Here is a 16446-nt window from a genome sequence, read left to right on the forward strand (position 1 = left end):
GCCCTCTTAAGCTCGCCCCTGATAGGCTAGCTCGTCCATCACTTCAAAAAGGTCCGCAATCCTTCCGCCTTTCCCCAGGACACCGAGGGCGAGGAGGGTGGATACCAAGCGGCGCCCACCCTCAGAGCACTACTTCCACCTCTGATTGGCTCCGCTGGGTGCCCGTCGCTACTCCATTCGCCGCTGATAGGCCATTCAACCGCCGCTCTGCGCGGCGCCGGCTCCGCCCCCGTCGGGTGTTTGTGGTGGGGCTGCGGAGTTGCCGATCCCGCCGGAAGCGCCAGGACAATGGGGACCCGGGACGACGAGTACGACTACCTATTCAAAGGTGCGGCCGGTGGGGCACAGACGGGCGAGGTCGTGGCGGCGAGGCGGCGGGCAGACGGGCCAAGGCCGCGCTCCAGGCCGCTGGGCCCAGGCCGGAGCCCGGGGCTTGGGGCCCGGCGGGTCAGGCAGCCGGGAAGGCCGGGGCCGACCGGGCAGCATCAGCTTCGGGCTAGGATGCGCAGCTATACGGAGCCGGAGGCCCGGAGAGACCTGGCGGACCTAGGATGCGCCGGGCCGGGGCCGGGGCCTAGAAGGGGTGGGGCCCGGAGCGGTGGGCGAGGCCGTTAGGGCGGGGCCTCCGGAGGGGGTGGAGCCTTCCCAAGATTTGGCGGGCCGGGCTGGGCTGAAAGTGTGGTTCGCGATGGGGGCGGGGTTTTTGGGGGCGGGGCTAAGGCGTGATGGGCGTGACCAATTGGTAGGTTGGGCCTGGGCAAATGGGGGGCGGGGCTTTCACGACGCCTGTCCTGATTGGGGCAGCGTGTTTGGGGGTGGGGCCAGGGAGAGGCGGGGCAGGCAGTGGGGGCTGGGCTGAGATGAGGCCCTGGGGGTGAGGTGTGTGGTGGTGGGATCCTTGGATTGGGGTGCAAAGCTGGGATTGAGTGGAAAGGTACCCGTGTGTGCAGCAAGAATTCCATCTCTTCACTCAGAACTCTCAACAGCGCTAAGCCAGTGCCTGCATTTTTCTGAGCACTTTATGCGAATTAACTAAAATCCTCACTGCAGCCCTTTGAGGTTGATATTAACCAGCCTCTCTTTTTACACATTGGGAAACTGAGGCCCAGAGTTACAAAGACACAGTTTATAAGTGTTGGAGCCCAATTGAGCCCAGGCCACCTGTAGGCCTTACCACTTAGGAAGCGTGTCTTAGGGGGCTTGTGGCCAGCATCTGGGACTTGGGATTGTTAGACCAAGTTCTTCCAACATGTGCGCACTGATGGCCGTGGCCCCAGCCAGCCTGTTGGAGGGTCTTCCCCGCCCGAGGGACTGAGGGGGCTCTAGGAGCATCAAATAAGGCCTAGGTAGATCAGGCAGCCATTGCCCGTTTGGGAACAGCTGGGGAGCTTCCTCCAGCTGGAGGAAACTGGAGTCCCTTGTTTCTCAGCTGAGCCTTCTGTGCCCAGCTACACTTTGGCCTAGTGGTCTGCCCTGGTTGCTGGGCTTCCTGGCTGACAATGGCAGCCCTTGAGAGCTAATCCCTGGATCCAAGGTGCCTTCACCCTGCGGCCTGCTCTATGAGGGCCTGCGTCCCACATCAGCTGTTGGTATCCTTACCTCGCTGAGCCATTCCTCAGAGTGTGCTCTGTGGCTTGCACCAGGCCTAGCTGGGCCTTGTGTCTGGTCTCATCCAGCGTCTTGTGGTTGTGGGGAATGGGGCAGAGGTCTCCACCTGGGCTGTCCGTGTGGCGAAAGCCTTCCGAGGAGAGGGAGAGGAAGTGCCTCTGCAAGGGCCTAGAGTCGTCCTGCGGCACTGAGGGCTCTGGCAGCTGCACACAGGTTGATAATGTCACTGGTGGGTGAGGCTCTGTGGTCGGCAGGTGCCAGGCCCAGGGTCTTGCCCTCATGGCAGGAGGAAGCTTTGGAAGAGTTTTGGAGACTGGGATTCTAAAGGGCCGTCTGGAGACAGGGGGACTAAACTTTGGGTCCTGCTGAGCGGGTGCCATCTCCACTCAGCCTACCCTGAGGCAGCTGCTCCCAGGTCCTGGCTGGGCACCCACCCAGATGTGGCACTGCCAGGGCAGGGGTGTTGCTCCCCACGTGCCCCGTCCAGGTTTCTATGGTTATCCCCTGCTTGTTATTTTCGCCCTTTTGCTGTGTTAAATGACCCAGCTCCGAGTGTTTGCCCAAGTCATGGTTTTGCCCTTTGGATTATTTCCTAGAAGTGCATTCCCAGCAGAACAGTTACTGGGTCAGGAGCAATGGAGAGGCTGTGTGGTTCCCGGGACTCGTCTGCAGAGACTGCTTCCTGGAAACACTGATCTAGCTTCTGCGGCATCTGGCATTTGGCGGGCAGGCAGTGTGGGTGGGAGGGGGTGCCTGCCCCACTGCCCTCCCCACACTGGCCTCCTTTTACTGAGTCTAGCAGGTGCCCTGCTGACTTTCTCAAGCCAGTTGGTAGCAAAAATCTAACCCAAAAGGTCAGCGTTTCCCAAACTGGTCATCTGCCGTCTCACCTTCACAGCTGTGCCTCATCAGAGGACCTCCTCTATTCTCTTTCAATATTTTTCTTTTTCTTTTTTTTTTTTTTGAGACAGAATTTTACTCTAGTCACCCAGCCTGGAGTGCAGTGGCGCAATCTCGGCTCACTGCAACCTCCGCCTCCCGGGTTCAAACGATTCTCCTGCCTCAGCCTCCCGAGTAGCTGGGATTACAAGCACCCACCACACCCAGCTGATTTTTGTATTTTAGTAGATACGGGGTTTCACCATATTGGCCAGCTGATGTTGAACTCCTGACCTCAGGTGATCCACCTGTCTCGGCCTCCCAAAGTGCTGGGATTACCGGCATGAGCCACTGCGCCTGGCCCCTGCCTTTTTTTTTTTTCGGTGGCCACATCACACACTGGCTCCCTTGACCTCAGTGGCCGAGGCCAGCAGATCCCCCGGGTGATGCCCCATGCGCTGTTTGTTTTCCTCCGTGAATGTTGTTTCCCTCCCCCAGGAATGACACTGTTGATTTGTACCTAATTATAGAGCCTCACATTTATCCTCCTAACATTTTCTCCTTTAGCCACAGGCCATTTTCATAGCCTGCCACTAATTGCTGTGGGACCCCAGATTTCTTTTCTGATGGACTCGGGACTCCATGGGTGCAGCTGTGTCCCCAAGGGCCACTGAGGCCCTCTCGGAGCCTTTCCCCTACCCTAGAGGCCCTGGCCAATCAGGGCTCACCTGGCCCTGGAGGACACGGGTCGTGGGGGAAACGGGCCGCAGCTGCCCCAGGCCCTGTCCTCTGGGTCTTGTCCACCCCTTCCCTGCCCAAAGACAAGGTGGCCCCTGTCCCCAGGGAACGGGCCTGCCTGGTGCTTCTCTTTCTCTGCTGAGGCTCCCGAGGCAGCTCCCAGCCCTCAAGCCTGGGCAGACCTTACAGTGGGCCTGCTGTTCCAGTTTCTGTTTGGGGACCCAAACATACCATCTTCCCCATTTAGAATGGGGGTCCCTCCAGTGCCCTGGCTCTGTACACCTCCCCAGAGAAGAGCTGAGACAAGAGCAGCCCCCAGTGCCGGTCCCTAGGGCCTAGGATGCTTAGGACCAGCTTCCAGGGGAGGGATGGGGCACTGCTTGGCTCCACCAGGCTCTGCCGGAATGGGGGCACCATTCCCCTGAAGGGCCTCTCAGTCTGCCTGAGCATTAGGGTCTGGGTCCCCAGGGCCACCACACTGTCATGGGGCAGGCCAGGGCACCCAGGACTTCTCAGAGGTGCCAGTTCTTTGTTTTTGCCAACTGGGCTTGCCTGATCTGTCAGCCAAGTGGCATGTCTGGGGTAGGGGGGTCGCTTCCCAGCCAGTGAAGCCACCAACTTATGTGGAACTGCTCGGAGCTGTGTCCTCAAGGGCTCTTTATTTCCCCAAGACAACAGATTGCTTGTGTCCTAGACAATGACGTTTTCATTCCCAGCCTGCGTCCTGGACCAGCCCCGCCGCTGCCCCACTGGCCACCTCTCTGCATCGGGCACCCAGTGCCAGGGACTGGCTGGGCAGCTTAGCATCTTTGCCATTCACCTGTTTTGTCACCCAGGCTGGAGTGCAGTGGCTTAGTGTCAGCTCACTGCAACTTCTGCCTCCTGGGTTCAAATGATTCTCCTGCCTCAGCCTCCTGAGTAGCTGGGATTACAGGTGCCCACCACCATGCCCGGCTAATTTTTGTATTTTTAGTAGAGACGGGGTTTCACCATGTTGACAGGCTGGTCTCAAACTCCTGAGCTCAAGTGATCCACCTGCCTTGGCCTCCCAAAGTTCTGAGATTACAGGTGTGAGCCACTGCACCTGGCCTGCCATTGATCTGTTCAGTGGCCGTTTGGCCTTTGCTCTGACTTGGTCACTCTGGGTTGAGTGTCCCCAGCTGTTCAGGGAGAATGATAATATTTACATCTGTCCCTGGGGCAGCCCTGAGAATGTGGACAGCTGAGGCCTGCAAAGCACTGGGGACCCAGCATGGCCAAGGTGCTTGAGGGCAAAACTGATGGGGCTGGGTGCTGTGGCTCATGCCTGGAATCCCAGCACTTTGGAAGGCCGAGGTGGGTGAATCACTTGAGGTCGGGAGTTCGAGACAGCCTGGCCAACATGGCAAAACCCCACCTCTACTAAAAATACAAAAAGTTATCTGGTCATCGTGGTGCACGCCTATAATCCCGGCTACTCAGGAGGCTGAGGCGGGAGGATCTCTTGAACCCAGGAGGCAGAGATTACAGCTGAGATTGTGTCAGTGCACTCCAGCCTGGGCGAGGGAGATTCCATCTCAATACAAACAAACAAAAAACAAAAACAAAGAAACTGATGGGGCTGAGGAGCCCCTAAGGCTGTACCACTGGGGCAAGGCTGGAATGGTGTGAGGGTGTCGGGAATGCCTGGGCACGGCCCGAGTTTCCTGTCTTATTTCCTGAGGACGTGAGAACTGAGCAGACCTCCCTGACCTTCCCTGGCCTTGGCCAGGCTCCCGTAGCTGCCATGGAAAGGAGGTTAAGGTTGGTGGTGTAGATGGGGGCCCCCACAGTGAGTCCATCTTGGTCCCCAGTGGCCTGGGAGCCGATTCTCATCCTTACTGGCTTGGTTGGGAGGTGCTGGGCCACACGCCCACATTCACTCCACCTCTTTCCGTCTTTCTCTTTTTTTTTTTTGAGATTGAGTCTCGCTGTGTCGCCCAGCTTGGAGTGCAGTGGCACGAGCCCGGCTCACTGCAACCTCCGCCTCCCGGGTTCAAATGATTCTCTTGCCTCAGCCTCCCAAGTCACTGGGACAAGAGATGCCCACCACCACACCCGGCTAGTTTTTGTATTTTTCATAGAGACGGGGTTTTACCATGTTAGTCAGGTTGGTCTCAAACTCCTTACCTCAAATGATCCGCCTGCCTCGGCCTCCCCAAGTGCTGGGATCACAGGCATGAGCCACTGTACCCGGCATCTTTCCGTCTTTCTCTGAAGTCCACTTGGTAGCCCTGTGCTGGGCACCCATGGTGACGTGAGAGAATGCCAGCCCCATTGTCTTAGGTCTTGCACGCCAGGCCAAGCAGTGGTCTTTGGGGAGAGGAGAGGTCTGAGCCGAGGGGTCTTGAAGGATGAGTAGGAGTATGCTGGCTGCCCCAGGGGGACAGGCTGCCCCATGCGGTGGGAGCTGGGGTGCCCAGAGCCTCAATGCCCACCCCATAAGGCAGAACCACGACGCCCAAGCCACGTGCTGAGGTTTGGGGTAGGACAGTGAGTGTGGCAGTGAGTTGGGAAGGAAGAACTTGGACTGTGGATGCAGAAGACCTGGGTTCAAATCCTGCCTGGCTCACTTCCCAGGCGGTGGCTCCAGACAAGTCACTTGGGGAGCACCGTTGGGAGGTGAGGGCAAGCCCGCAAACATGCATAGCTTCAGGGTCCTGCTCTGCCCCGCACCCCGTTCCCCATCCGACCCTCAGTTTTCTCATCTGTAAAAATGGGCTACATGAGGCTTATGCGAAGTAATGCACATCAAGAGCTTTGTTAGCACAAGCTCATCGAATATTCTTCTTGTTCTTGTTATTCTTGGCTTCCAAGCAGCCAACCAGAGGGTGTCCCAGGTGGGGTTGTAGGGGCTGCCTGATCCTGCCCTCCTCACCTGTGGCCCAAGGGTGGTGACCTGGCATCCTCTAGGTATGGGGCAGGGGGCATGCCTGGGAGGCTCTGCCAGCCTTTTTGGCATTTTGTTTGTTCACTTGACAGACATTTTCTTGGGTGTTTATTGTGTGCCAAGCACTGTGCCAGGACCTGATTCCTGCCCTTGGGGCAGACTGGCAAAAGATAAATGCCACCTGACAGGTGAGAGAGTGGCAAGAGTGACGGAGGAAGAGCTGGGCCAGGGAACAGGGTAATTCGGAGAGTAGAGTTTTAGTAGCATAGCAGGTAGAGCCTTCTTCGCCAAGTGGTATTTAAGGGGCCACAGGAAGGGGATGAGGGAGGGAGCCAGGTGGGTGCCTGGAGAAGAGTGTTTCTGGCAGCAGGAGAAACCTGTGCAAAGGCCCTGAGGCAGGATCGCACCAGGCGTATTGGGGGAACAGCATGGAGGCCTGTGTGGCTGGAGCAGGGTGAGCCAGGGGGCGAGAGGGAGGAGGGGAGGGCCCTGTGGGCAGCGGGGAGGACTGGGGCTTTTCCCCTGCGGGAGGTGGGGGCCACGGAGGGTTGTCTGCAGAGGCGAGAGGGAGGGAGGTGCCCCGGCTCGGCACTCAACGGGCGCCCTCTGGTGGCTGCTGCAGGAGGACAGCCTTTTGGTTGGTGATGAGCGTGACACAGGGACTGCACAGACAATACCTGCCAGGGTCTGAGAGTCTGGAATGGAATCGCCCAGGGAGACATGGTGGGGTGCACCCCTCGTCCTCCCTTCTCTTCGATCCGTTTGGATGTGCTGAAGGATAGACTCTGAGATGCGAGAGAAAGGAAGGAGTCGAGAATGACCCCAGGTTTCTGGCGTGAGTGCCTGGTAGGACCAAGCCAAAGTTAACCAAGATAAGGAGGGGTAGGTGAGGGGTGGGTGGGCAGGCTTAGGGAGTGATCGGGAGCTTGGCTCTGCTCTACTGGGTAAGAGGGGCCTGGGGCCCCTGACGAGACATGAAGGAGACAATGGGCACGCCAGTCTGGGCTTCTAGAGAGAGAGGTAATATAGGAGTTACCAGCCCATGGCTGGCATTTACAGCCATGAGCCTGGATGGGGTCACCTGGGGACTGGGTGTGGACAGAGATGCCTGTCCTGAGGCTCCCTGAGGTGCGAAGGTGGAGTGGGAGACTGAGTGGGAGTGACTGTGAGGAGAGGAGTCGGGGTGTGGAGCCCCTGAAGGCAGGGAAGGAGGGAGAGCTGGCTGGGTGCCTGCTGCACAGGCCCAGGGGAGTGGCGGTGGCTGAGGCTGACGCTGACTGTGGGGGCGAAAGCATGCTTGGTTGGAGTTCTAGGACTGGGGGACAGGAGGTGCAATGCGTGAGTGTAGACGATGCCTTCCAGTGCCCGAGGCAGGAAGTTGGGTCAGGAGAGAATGTTTTCTAGAAGGAAGATTCCAAGCGTGTAGGTACAGCCCCACAGTGTGGCCAGGGGAAGGGCAGAGGAGGGCTGCCTGGTGGGCTCCAGGCCCTGCTCCCTCAATGCGGCAGGGGTCCCGCGTGGGGCCAGCGGCCCTCTGGGTCAGCCAGGGCTCAGCCTGGCTGCCAGCACCTCCCCGAGCTCAGGAGGAACAGCCATGCCCATCTCTGCCCGGACAAGGAAGCCTCATCCTCAGTGGATGCCCCCTAACTCCTTGGGACCAGGGCTGACCAAGCCACTGAGCCAACCCAGCCTCAGGTGCCAGGGCCCAAGGCCCATCCTTGGGGGTCCATGGGGCTTCTGGCTGGGGCATCTGGTTGGCTGTATTCAAGTGCACGCACACACACTGATCTTCCCCACGTGGTATGTTCTGCAGAGGTCTGGAGACAGCTCACCCAGACCCCACCCCAGAGCGTGGGGTGGCTGGGCCTGTAGGGACAGTGCTTCCATGGCTGGGACAGGAAACAGTTTACAAGGCGGCTCACCCTTGGCCTGACCAGCCGGCACCTGCTCTGTTCAGGGAACGCGTTCCTGATGCTCCTTGGCCAGCATGAGACAGGCCTGCTGCACACCCCGTGTCAACTGGGCTCAGGCCCCCTGTCCCTGGGTGCTGTTGCCCACAAACCCTCATCTCCCTGCTGTCCACGCTGCGCTGACTCCTTTCTGGGCCAGGGTTTGCATCTTGGCAAGCTGCTCTGCTGCGCACCCACCTCCTGGGACAATGCATACCTGTGTCGGAGACTTGTGAGGAGCTGTGCACACGCGTGGACTGCCGCGCGGCTGCCCCTTGAATGAGGACTTGGCCTTCGCTGGAGCTCCCTGCAGCTCAGCAGGGGACCTGACCCTGGGGACAGGGGTGGTGGGAGGTGGCTGCAGGCTCTTTCCTCCAGGCTTCGTCCTCAGGGCACATTCCTGTTCCCCACTCAGCCACCTTTGCCGAAGCTGGATGTGGGTTTGCTGCACCAGGAGAGGTGGGGGTTGAGGTGGGAGTAGCTCCTCATGCCCTGTCACTTACATACCTGGAGCAGTGACCCTTCCCACGCCCTGACCAGAAACCACAACAACCGTGACAGCTGCCTACTCGTGTCCCTTCCTGTGCAATGCCTGCTCTTTTTGTGGGGGGAGACGGAATCTCTGTTGCCCAGGCTGGAGTGCAGTGATGCGATCTCGGCTCACTGCAACCTCCACCTCCTGGGCTCAAGCGATTCTCCTGCCTCAGCCTGCCACCACGCCTGGCTAGTTATTATTATTATTATTTTTGTTTTTTGAGATGTAGTCTCGCTGCGTCGCCCAGGCTGGAGTACAGTGGCACGATCTCGGCTCACTGCAAGCTCCGCCTCCTGGATTCACGCCATTCTCCTGCCTCAGGCTCCCAAGTAGCTGAGACTACAGGCGCCCGCTACCATGCCCAGCTAATTTTATTGTATTTTTAGTGGAGATGAGGTTTCACCATGTTAGCCAGGATGGTCTCGATCTCCTGACCTCGTGATCCTCCCGCCTCGGCCTCCCAAAGTGCTGGGATTACAGGCGTGAGCCACCACGCCCGGCTAATTTTTGTATTTTTTATAGAGACGGGATTTCACCATGTTGGCCAGGCTGGTCTCGAACTCCTGACCTCAAGTGATCCGCCCGCCTTGGCCTCTCAAAGCATTGGGATTACAGGAGGGAGCCAGCGTGCCTGGCCATACCTGCTCTTACTTCCTCCTCCTGTGACTGCCTCCCTGTTCACACATTTGGAAAAAGTAGTCCAGAGGTGAAGTGACCTGCCCAAGGTCACCCCGCTCAGGAGCCTTCTCAAGCCGTGTCTGGCTGCCCAGCCACCAGGCTGCAGGTGGAGGCTCAGGGCTGATGGATCTCGAGCTGCTCTGCCTGCCTGGCTGCCTGGGTCCCCCTGCCCCAGCTGGGACAGCCCTGTTGTGAGGACCAGAGACAGGCAGGTGTTGTGCTATCCGCAGTGGCTGTTTCTGGAAGGCAAGAGCCTCCCTTCACTTCTGCACCACTTAGCACAGCGCCTGCAGGCTCTGGGCTTCAGGCATCTCCGACTCCTCCACACCGTTGGCAGCCGCGTTGGTGCAGCACCCAGGGAACCAGTGGGAAGGTTGTGGGGGCGGTAGCGGGTGGAGCGTGGGGACTCACAGAACCTCGCCTTCCTGCCCAGTGGTGCTCATCGGGGACTCGGGCGTGGGCAAGAGCAACCTGCTGTCGCGCTTCACCCGCAACGAGTTCAACCTGGAGAGCAAGAGCACCATCGGCGTGGAGTTTGCCACCCGCAGCATCCAGGTGGACGGCAAGACCATCAAGGCGCAGATCTGGGACACCGCTGGCCAGGAGCGCTACCGCGCCATCACCTCCGCGTGCGTGTCAGCAGCCTGGGCAGGGACACTGAGATTCGGGGGCATGGGCGTGCAGCACGTGGGCTTGGAAGATTGTGTAGGAGTTGGGCAGGAGAAGGGGAGAGTGTGCTCCCAAGAGCAGGGAGTGAGGCTGGAAGAACACCTTAGCCATGTGCCATGGGACCCTCAGGCTGACCAGCGCCCAGCCTTGGCCGCACCAGGGTATCTCTGGGTACCAAGTGCAGTGAGGACCTGGCTCAGGCCACTCCGCCTTGCTGCTGCCCCTGCCCAGCCAGCATCCCAGCCTTCCTCCTCCCTCAGCTTCCCTCCTCACTGGTGCCCACACCTTGTCCCACATGCCTCCTGTCCTCCTACCCGGGCCTGGCCCCCATTCCCTGCAAAGGCTTCCCAGCCATCAGGACCCACTCAGCTGCCTTTTTCTGGACCCCTCCCAAGCCCCCCAGCCATTCCCACCACCGTCTTGAGGTCCTCTGGGCTCCTTCCCATCTCCTTCATCCCTCAGGTACATCTGTCTCTCTGTCACCTCCTCCTTTTTTTTTTGAGATGGAGTTTCACTCTTGTCGCCCAGGCTGGAGTGCAATGGCGCGATCTCGGCTCACTGCAACCTCCGCCTCCTGGGTTCAAGCGATTCTCCTGCCTCAGCCTCCCGAGTAGCTGGGATTATAGGCACATGCCACCACGCCAGGCTAATTTTGTATTTTTAGTAGAGATGGGGTTTCTCCATATTGGTCAGGCTGGTCTCAAACTCCCGACCTCAGGTGATCCACCCGCCTCGGCCTCCCAAAGTGCTGAGATTACAGGCGGCGTGAGCCACCGTGCCTGGCTGTCACCTCCTCTTTTTTGGAGACAGACAGGGTCTTGCTCTGTCACCCAGGCTGGAGTGAGTGCCACAATTGCAGCTCACTGACCCCTTGACCTCCCAGGCTCAAGCGATTCTCCTACCTCAGCCTCCTGAGTAGCTGGGGCTACAGACGTGCGCCAACATGCCTGGCTAATTTTATTTATTCATTTATTTATTTTTTAGTTTTAGTTTTTGAGACAGAGTCTCGCTCTGTCGCCCAGGCTGGAGTGCAGTGGCGCAATCTCAGCTCACTGCAAGCTCCGCCTCCCGGGTTCACGCCATTCTCCTGCCTCAGCCTCCTGAGCAGCTGGGACTACAGGCGCCCACCACCACGCCTGGCTAATTTTTTGTATTTTTAGTAGAGACGGGGTTTCACCACATTAGCCAGGATGGTCTCAATCTCCTGACCTGGTGATCCGCCCGCCTCGGCCTCCCAAAGTGCTGGGATTACAGGCATGACACCGTGCCTGGCCTATTTATTTATTTTTTTGAGATAGAGTCTCACTCTGTCATCCAGGCTGAAGTGCAGTGTCACAATCTTGGCTCACTGCAACCTCCGCCCACCCCCCCCCCCCAACCAGGGTTCAAGCAATTCTCCTGCCTTAGCCTCCCGAGTAGCTGGGATTACAGGCGCCTGCCACCATGCCTGGCTAATTTTTGTATTTTTAGTAGAGACAGGGTTTCACCATCTTGGTCAGGCTGGTCTTGAACTCCTGACCTCGTGATCCACCTGCCCCGGCTTCCCGAAGTGGTGGGATTACAGGCGTGAGCCACCGCGCCCGTCCTATTTATTTGTAAAGATAAAGTCTCGCTCTGTTGCCCAGGTTGGAGTGCAGTGGTGTGATCATAGCTCACTGCAGCCTTGAACTCCTGGGCTCAAGCAATCCTCCCACTTCAGCTTCCCGAAGTGCTGAGAGTGGATGTCTGTCTCCTCAGTGGGCTGAGCCTGGCCCTGTATGGTAGGCAGTGCCCTTTTCACTGCGCTGCTGCTGTTTCCTTCTCCCTGCCCCCCACTTTTTTTTTTTTTTTTTTTGGAAAGGGTCTCGCTCTGTCCTCCAGGCTGGAGTGTAGTGGCGTGATCTCGGCTCACTGAAACCTCGGCCTTCCAGGCTCAAGTGATCCTTCCACTCAGCCTCCCGAGTAGCTGGGATTACAGGCACATGCCATCACACCCAGCTAATTTTTATATTTTTCCTTTTTTTTTTTTTTTTTTTTTTTTTTTTTTGAGACAGAGTTTCGCTCTTGTTGCCCAGGCTGGAGTGCAATAGTGTGATCTTGGCTCACCGCAACCTCTGCCTCCCAGGTTCAAGCAATTCTCCTGCCTCGCCCTCCCTGGTAGCTGGGATTACAGGCATGTGCCACCATGCCTGGCTAATTTTGTATTTTTAGTAGAGACGGGGTTTCTTCATGTTGGTCAGGCTGGTCTCGAACTCCCGGTGCCAGGTGATCCGCCCACCTCGACCTCCCAAAGTGCTGGAATTACAGGCATGAGCCACCGCGCCCGGCCAATTTTTGTATTTTTCTAGTAGAGATGGGGGTGTCGCCATGTTGCCCAGGCTGGTCTGAAACTCCCAGCCTCAAGTGATCGCCCGCCTCAGCCTCCCCAAGTGCTGGGATTACAGGCGTGAGCCACCACGCCCAGCCCCTTCTTCCTTTTTTTTGATGACCTCATGGTATCTTCTATCTCCAGCTCCCAAACTCCCTCTTCAGACCCCCACATTTCAGAGCTGGATCCAGGGAGCAGCGCTGGGGCCTCCAGACACACGCCCTTCCCTTGAGGCCGCAATGACTGCCCCTTGGCTCGGCCCTGGATGACCCACCCTGGGCGTGACGTGTGCTGTTATCCCGTGAGGCCGCCGCTGCCCATGGTCGTCCTCCAGAGAGGCTCATGGGTCCCTGACCCCGCAGGTACTACCGTGGCGCAGTGGGCGCCCTGCTGGTGTACGACATCGCCAAGCACCTGACCTACGAGAACGTGGAGCGCTGGCTGAAGGAGCTGCGGGACCACGCAGACAGCAACATCGTCATCATGCTGGTGGGCAACAAGAGTGACCTGCGCCACCTGCGGGCCGTGCCCACTGACGAGGCCCGCGCCTTCGCAGGTGAGCGCACGGAGACGCAGGCATCAGAGAGATGTCTGGAAGGCAGGAGGCCCCTCACAGTGTTGGGGCCCTGGCCACCCTTCCCTGAGGAGTGGCCTTGGGATGGGCCAGGTGGGTGGGCGGGGTCCCTGAGAGCGTGTGGGAGCCTGTCACCCTGCCTGCCCACTCACCTAGGCAGTATTCTTTGTTCCAGAAAAGAACAACTTGTCCTTCATCGAGACCTCAGCCTTGGATTCCACTAACGTAGAGGAAGCATTCAAGAATATCCTCACAGGTGGCCGGGGACCGGATGGGTGTGGGTAGGGCACCAGCCAGGCAGGGTGGAACACGGCCTCTGAACCTTTGCTTGTTTTGTTCATTTGCTTGTTTCTTTCTTTCTTTTTTTTTTTTTGTCGGGGCGGGATGGAGTCTTGCTCTTTTGCCCAGGCTGGAGTGCGGTGGCTTGATCTCAGCTTACTGCAACCTCTGCCTCCCAGGTTCAGGCGATTCTCCTGCCTCAGCCTCCCGAGTAGCTGGGATTACAGGTGCCCGCCACCACGCCCACCAATTTTTGTAATTTTTAGTAGAGATGGGATTTCACAATGTTGGCCAGGTTGATCTCGAACTCCTGGGCTCAAGTGATCCTCCTGCCTCAGCCTCCCAAAGTGCTGGGATTACAGGCGTGAGCCACCGCACCTGGCCTGTTTGATTTTTTTCCACCACCGCCCCTAACCTTTGCTTGTTAAACCTGCCGGTCCACCTGGACACTTCACAGGGTCAGACCAGGTCTAGCCCTTGCTGGCACTGGGGACACAGAGACCCCCTGGCCCCAGTTCCTGGGGATGGGCCCTGCCTTAACTCTTGGCGCTGCAGAGAGGCGGATAGCCGCGGGGACCTGGAGCCTTTTGGCTTCTGGGAGTTTACCTCTGAGGGAGGAGGGCGCTTCTGATCTTAGGGAGTGAGAGGCCTGGGCTGGCTGTGACCAGATGTGGGTCCTGCTGTGGCTGGGTGCGCAGCCCCTGTCCTTGTTACCCCTGATGTGATGGGGGCGCTGTGGGGGTCTGGAGAGGGGCTCTGGAGTACTGCAGGGAGAGGTCCCCCCTCGGCAGGCAGGGCACGTGGTGGCTCACCCCACGTCCCCCTGTACCCCCTTTGCAGAGATCTACCGCATCGTGTCACAGAAACAGATCGCAGACCGCGCTGCCCACGACGAGTCCCCGGGGAACAACGTGGTAGACATCAGCGTGCCGCCCACCACGGACGGACAGAAGCCCAACAAGCTGCAGTGCTGCCAGAACCTGTGACCCCCACGCCTCCGCCCAGCGTGCGTGCACGTCCTCCGCCCGCCCCCGCCACGGTGTCCTCCGGCCCCTCCCTGCTGTCCCTCTGTGGCCGGCTCGCTCCAGCCCTCCCAGTGAGCTCTGCACGGCCGGGCCGGGGCCCACGAAGGACAGGAGCCAGTGCTACCCCCGTCCTGCCCGGGGAAAAGCTAGAAGCCCCGGTTTGCTGCACCCATGAAACTCGGGTCCCCACGGGCGTCTTGGGGTGGGGAGGGCGGCAGGATGGACGGGACTGGCCAGAGGCGAGGAGGACGGGGGGACGGCGCCGCCTTCTCCCCTTTTCCTCGGCCGACTCTAGGGAGCGATTGCCTGCCTCCCTCTGTGACCGGGTGGCCTAGCCAGCCCGTCGTCCCCACCCAGAACCCTGCTCTGGGCCAAAGCCCGAAGAACCAGGCAGCGGGGGCCGGGGCAGGCGGACCCCCCGGGCTCTCAGCGCCCACCCGCTCCTCCACGCACAGCAGCTCGCACAGGCCTCCCACCTCTGCCTGTTGATTGATGCAGGGAGAAGCCCGTCCCCCCCCTCCCCTCTCCCCTCTCCCCTCTCCCTTCTCCCCTCTCCCCTCTCCCCTCCCCTCTCCTGCACGCAACGCGCCCTCTCGGCCCTCCCTGCCCCCCTCCTCTGTCTCGTCTCCCCATCTGGTCTGGAACCTGTTTGCAAGTGAAGCAATATCTCCGTGTTTTGTATATACAACCGCTCTTGTAGCCTTTGGTTTTTGTTAATGTAGAGAAACACAGATTCTTTATACACTTTGTAAGATTTACGCCAAACCCCAGCTCTCGATCTCTTCTTCTCCCTGTGGCCCCTGCAGTGTTGCCCCGTCCCCATCACCCCTCCCATTACTGAAATGTATAATCTGACTTCCTGTACAGAAACCTGCCGCTGCACCTCTGTCTTCTTTCTTTCCGCCAGGCGCCAGCTCCTGGGCCAAGGCCTCTCTCGCTGCATGTTCCCCAATGCAGGCCGGACCTCCCCCCGTCTCCCCGGCCCACCCCACAGGGAGCGAGAGGACCCCAGCACCTGCCAAAGGCAGCGTGGAAGTCGGCCAGCGCAGTTGGGGTGGGCCTTCACCAAGCTGCCCCTGTGGCAGAGAGGGAAGGAAGGCTTCTGCTTGTCCTTGACCTTAAACTCCCCGGGTCCTAGGACCCCGGGCCTGCAGGCGCCCCCTGGTGGGGACGGGAGCCAAGGGCAGTGGCCAGGGTTCATCACTTTGTCTCCTGCCAGGTCCTCCCCTTCCATGGGGTCCTGACGAGGGTGCCTTGCCCAGTGGATGTTGGTGATGCCAGCTGTCTCCACCCTAGACTGACACGGGAGGAGGGCCCAGTGGGGAAATGCCAGGGACAGCAAAATGTGTGGCATGGAGTTCCTCTTCCCAGGATCCAGCGTCTCCCTCCACCTCACCCCTGCGGTGACCTTGGGACCAGTGTGAGCTGCCAGCAGCTGTCCAAAAGCTCCAGCCTCTAGCTGAAGGGGCCACCCACACCCTGGAGACCCTGGGGACCCATGAGAGAGGACAGCACCATTGCCTCTTGATTCTAGACTGGCTGCCCTGTCTGGAGGGATAGGGGATCGCAGACAGCTTTTCCTGGAAGAGCTCCAGGTCGCTGGGAGCTGTTTAGACACAGGAGTTGGAATGCGCCAAGGTGTGTGCTCCAGGCCCAGGGAGCAGCCTGGCACAGAGCTAACTGGCAGAATTGGAGGCACCCAGGCACCCTGGGCTCTGAGGCCCATTCACAGAGACCCCGGAGACATGGATTCCCCTGGGTTTGGGCAGGGCAGGTCATGTGGTGGACAGACGCATTGGGTGCTAAGCAAGAAAGCACCTTGAGTTTTTTTTGTTTGTTTGTTTGTTTGTTTGTTTTGAGACAGAGTCTTGCTCTGTCACCCAGGCTGGAGTGCAGTAGCGTGATCTTGGCTCACTGCAACCTCCACCTCCCAGGTTCAAGGGATTCTCCTGCCTCAGCCTCTGGAGTAGCTGGGATTACAGGCACATGCCACCACACCCAGCTTATTTTTGTGTTTTTAGTAGAGACAGAGTTTCACCGTGTTGCCCAGGCTGGCTCCTGACCTCAGATGATTTACCCGCCTCGACCTCCCAAAGTGCTGGGATTACAGGCATGAGCTTCCGTGACTGGCCTTAGCACCTTGAATTTCAAGCAGTCAAAAGATCAACAAATATTTCTAGAGTCTCCACTATCTGCTAGGCCTGAGATGGGGACTGACTGACATACTCTATGTCCCTTTAAGAGTCAGAGGCCAGCA

General features: G+C 58.9%; 1 protein-coding gene across 1 annotated transcript; it reads left to right on the forward strand.

Annotated features, from left to right (window-relative positions):
• Nucleotides 1–19: 19 nt before the first annotated feature.
• Nucleotides 20–15059, forward strand: RAB11B (RAB11B, member RAS oncogene family). Its single transcript, XM_002828587.6, has 5 exons — nt 20–328; nt 9729–9924; nt 12674–12867; nt 13061–13141; nt 14005–15059. The coding sequence occupies exons 1-5, from the start codon at nt 289–291 to the stop codon at nt 14148–14150; spliced, it is 657 nt and encodes a 218-aa protein (XP_002828633.1). The 5' UTR covers nt 20–288; the 3' UTR covers nt 14151–15059.
• Nucleotides 15060–16446: the final 1387 nt, after the last annotated feature.

This window comes from Pongo abelii, chromosome 20 (assembly GCF_028885655.2).
Source record: "Pongo abelii isolate AG06213 chromosome 20, NHGRI_mPonAbe1-v2.0_pri, whole genome shotgun sequence".
Taxonomy (NCBI): domain Eukaryota; kingdom Metazoa; phylum Chordata; class Mammalia; order Primates; family Hominidae; genus Pongo; species Pongo abelii.

What these genes read in the sequence shown, in the direction of transcription:
- RAB11B (XM_002828587.6), top strand. Translation starts at nt 289, where the DNA reads ATGGGGACCCGGGACGACGAGTACGACTACCTATTCAAAG. An exon ending in GTACGACTACCTATTCAAAG is followed by an intron (nt 329 to 9,728) that starts GTGCGGCCGGTG and finishes CTTCCTGCCCAG; the next exon opens with TGGTGCTCATCGGGGACTCG. An exon ending in CGAGGCCCGCGCCTTCGCAG is followed by an intron (nt 12,868 to 13,060) that starts GTGAGCGCACGG and finishes TCTTTGTTCCAG; the next exon opens with AAAAGAACAACTTGTCCTTC.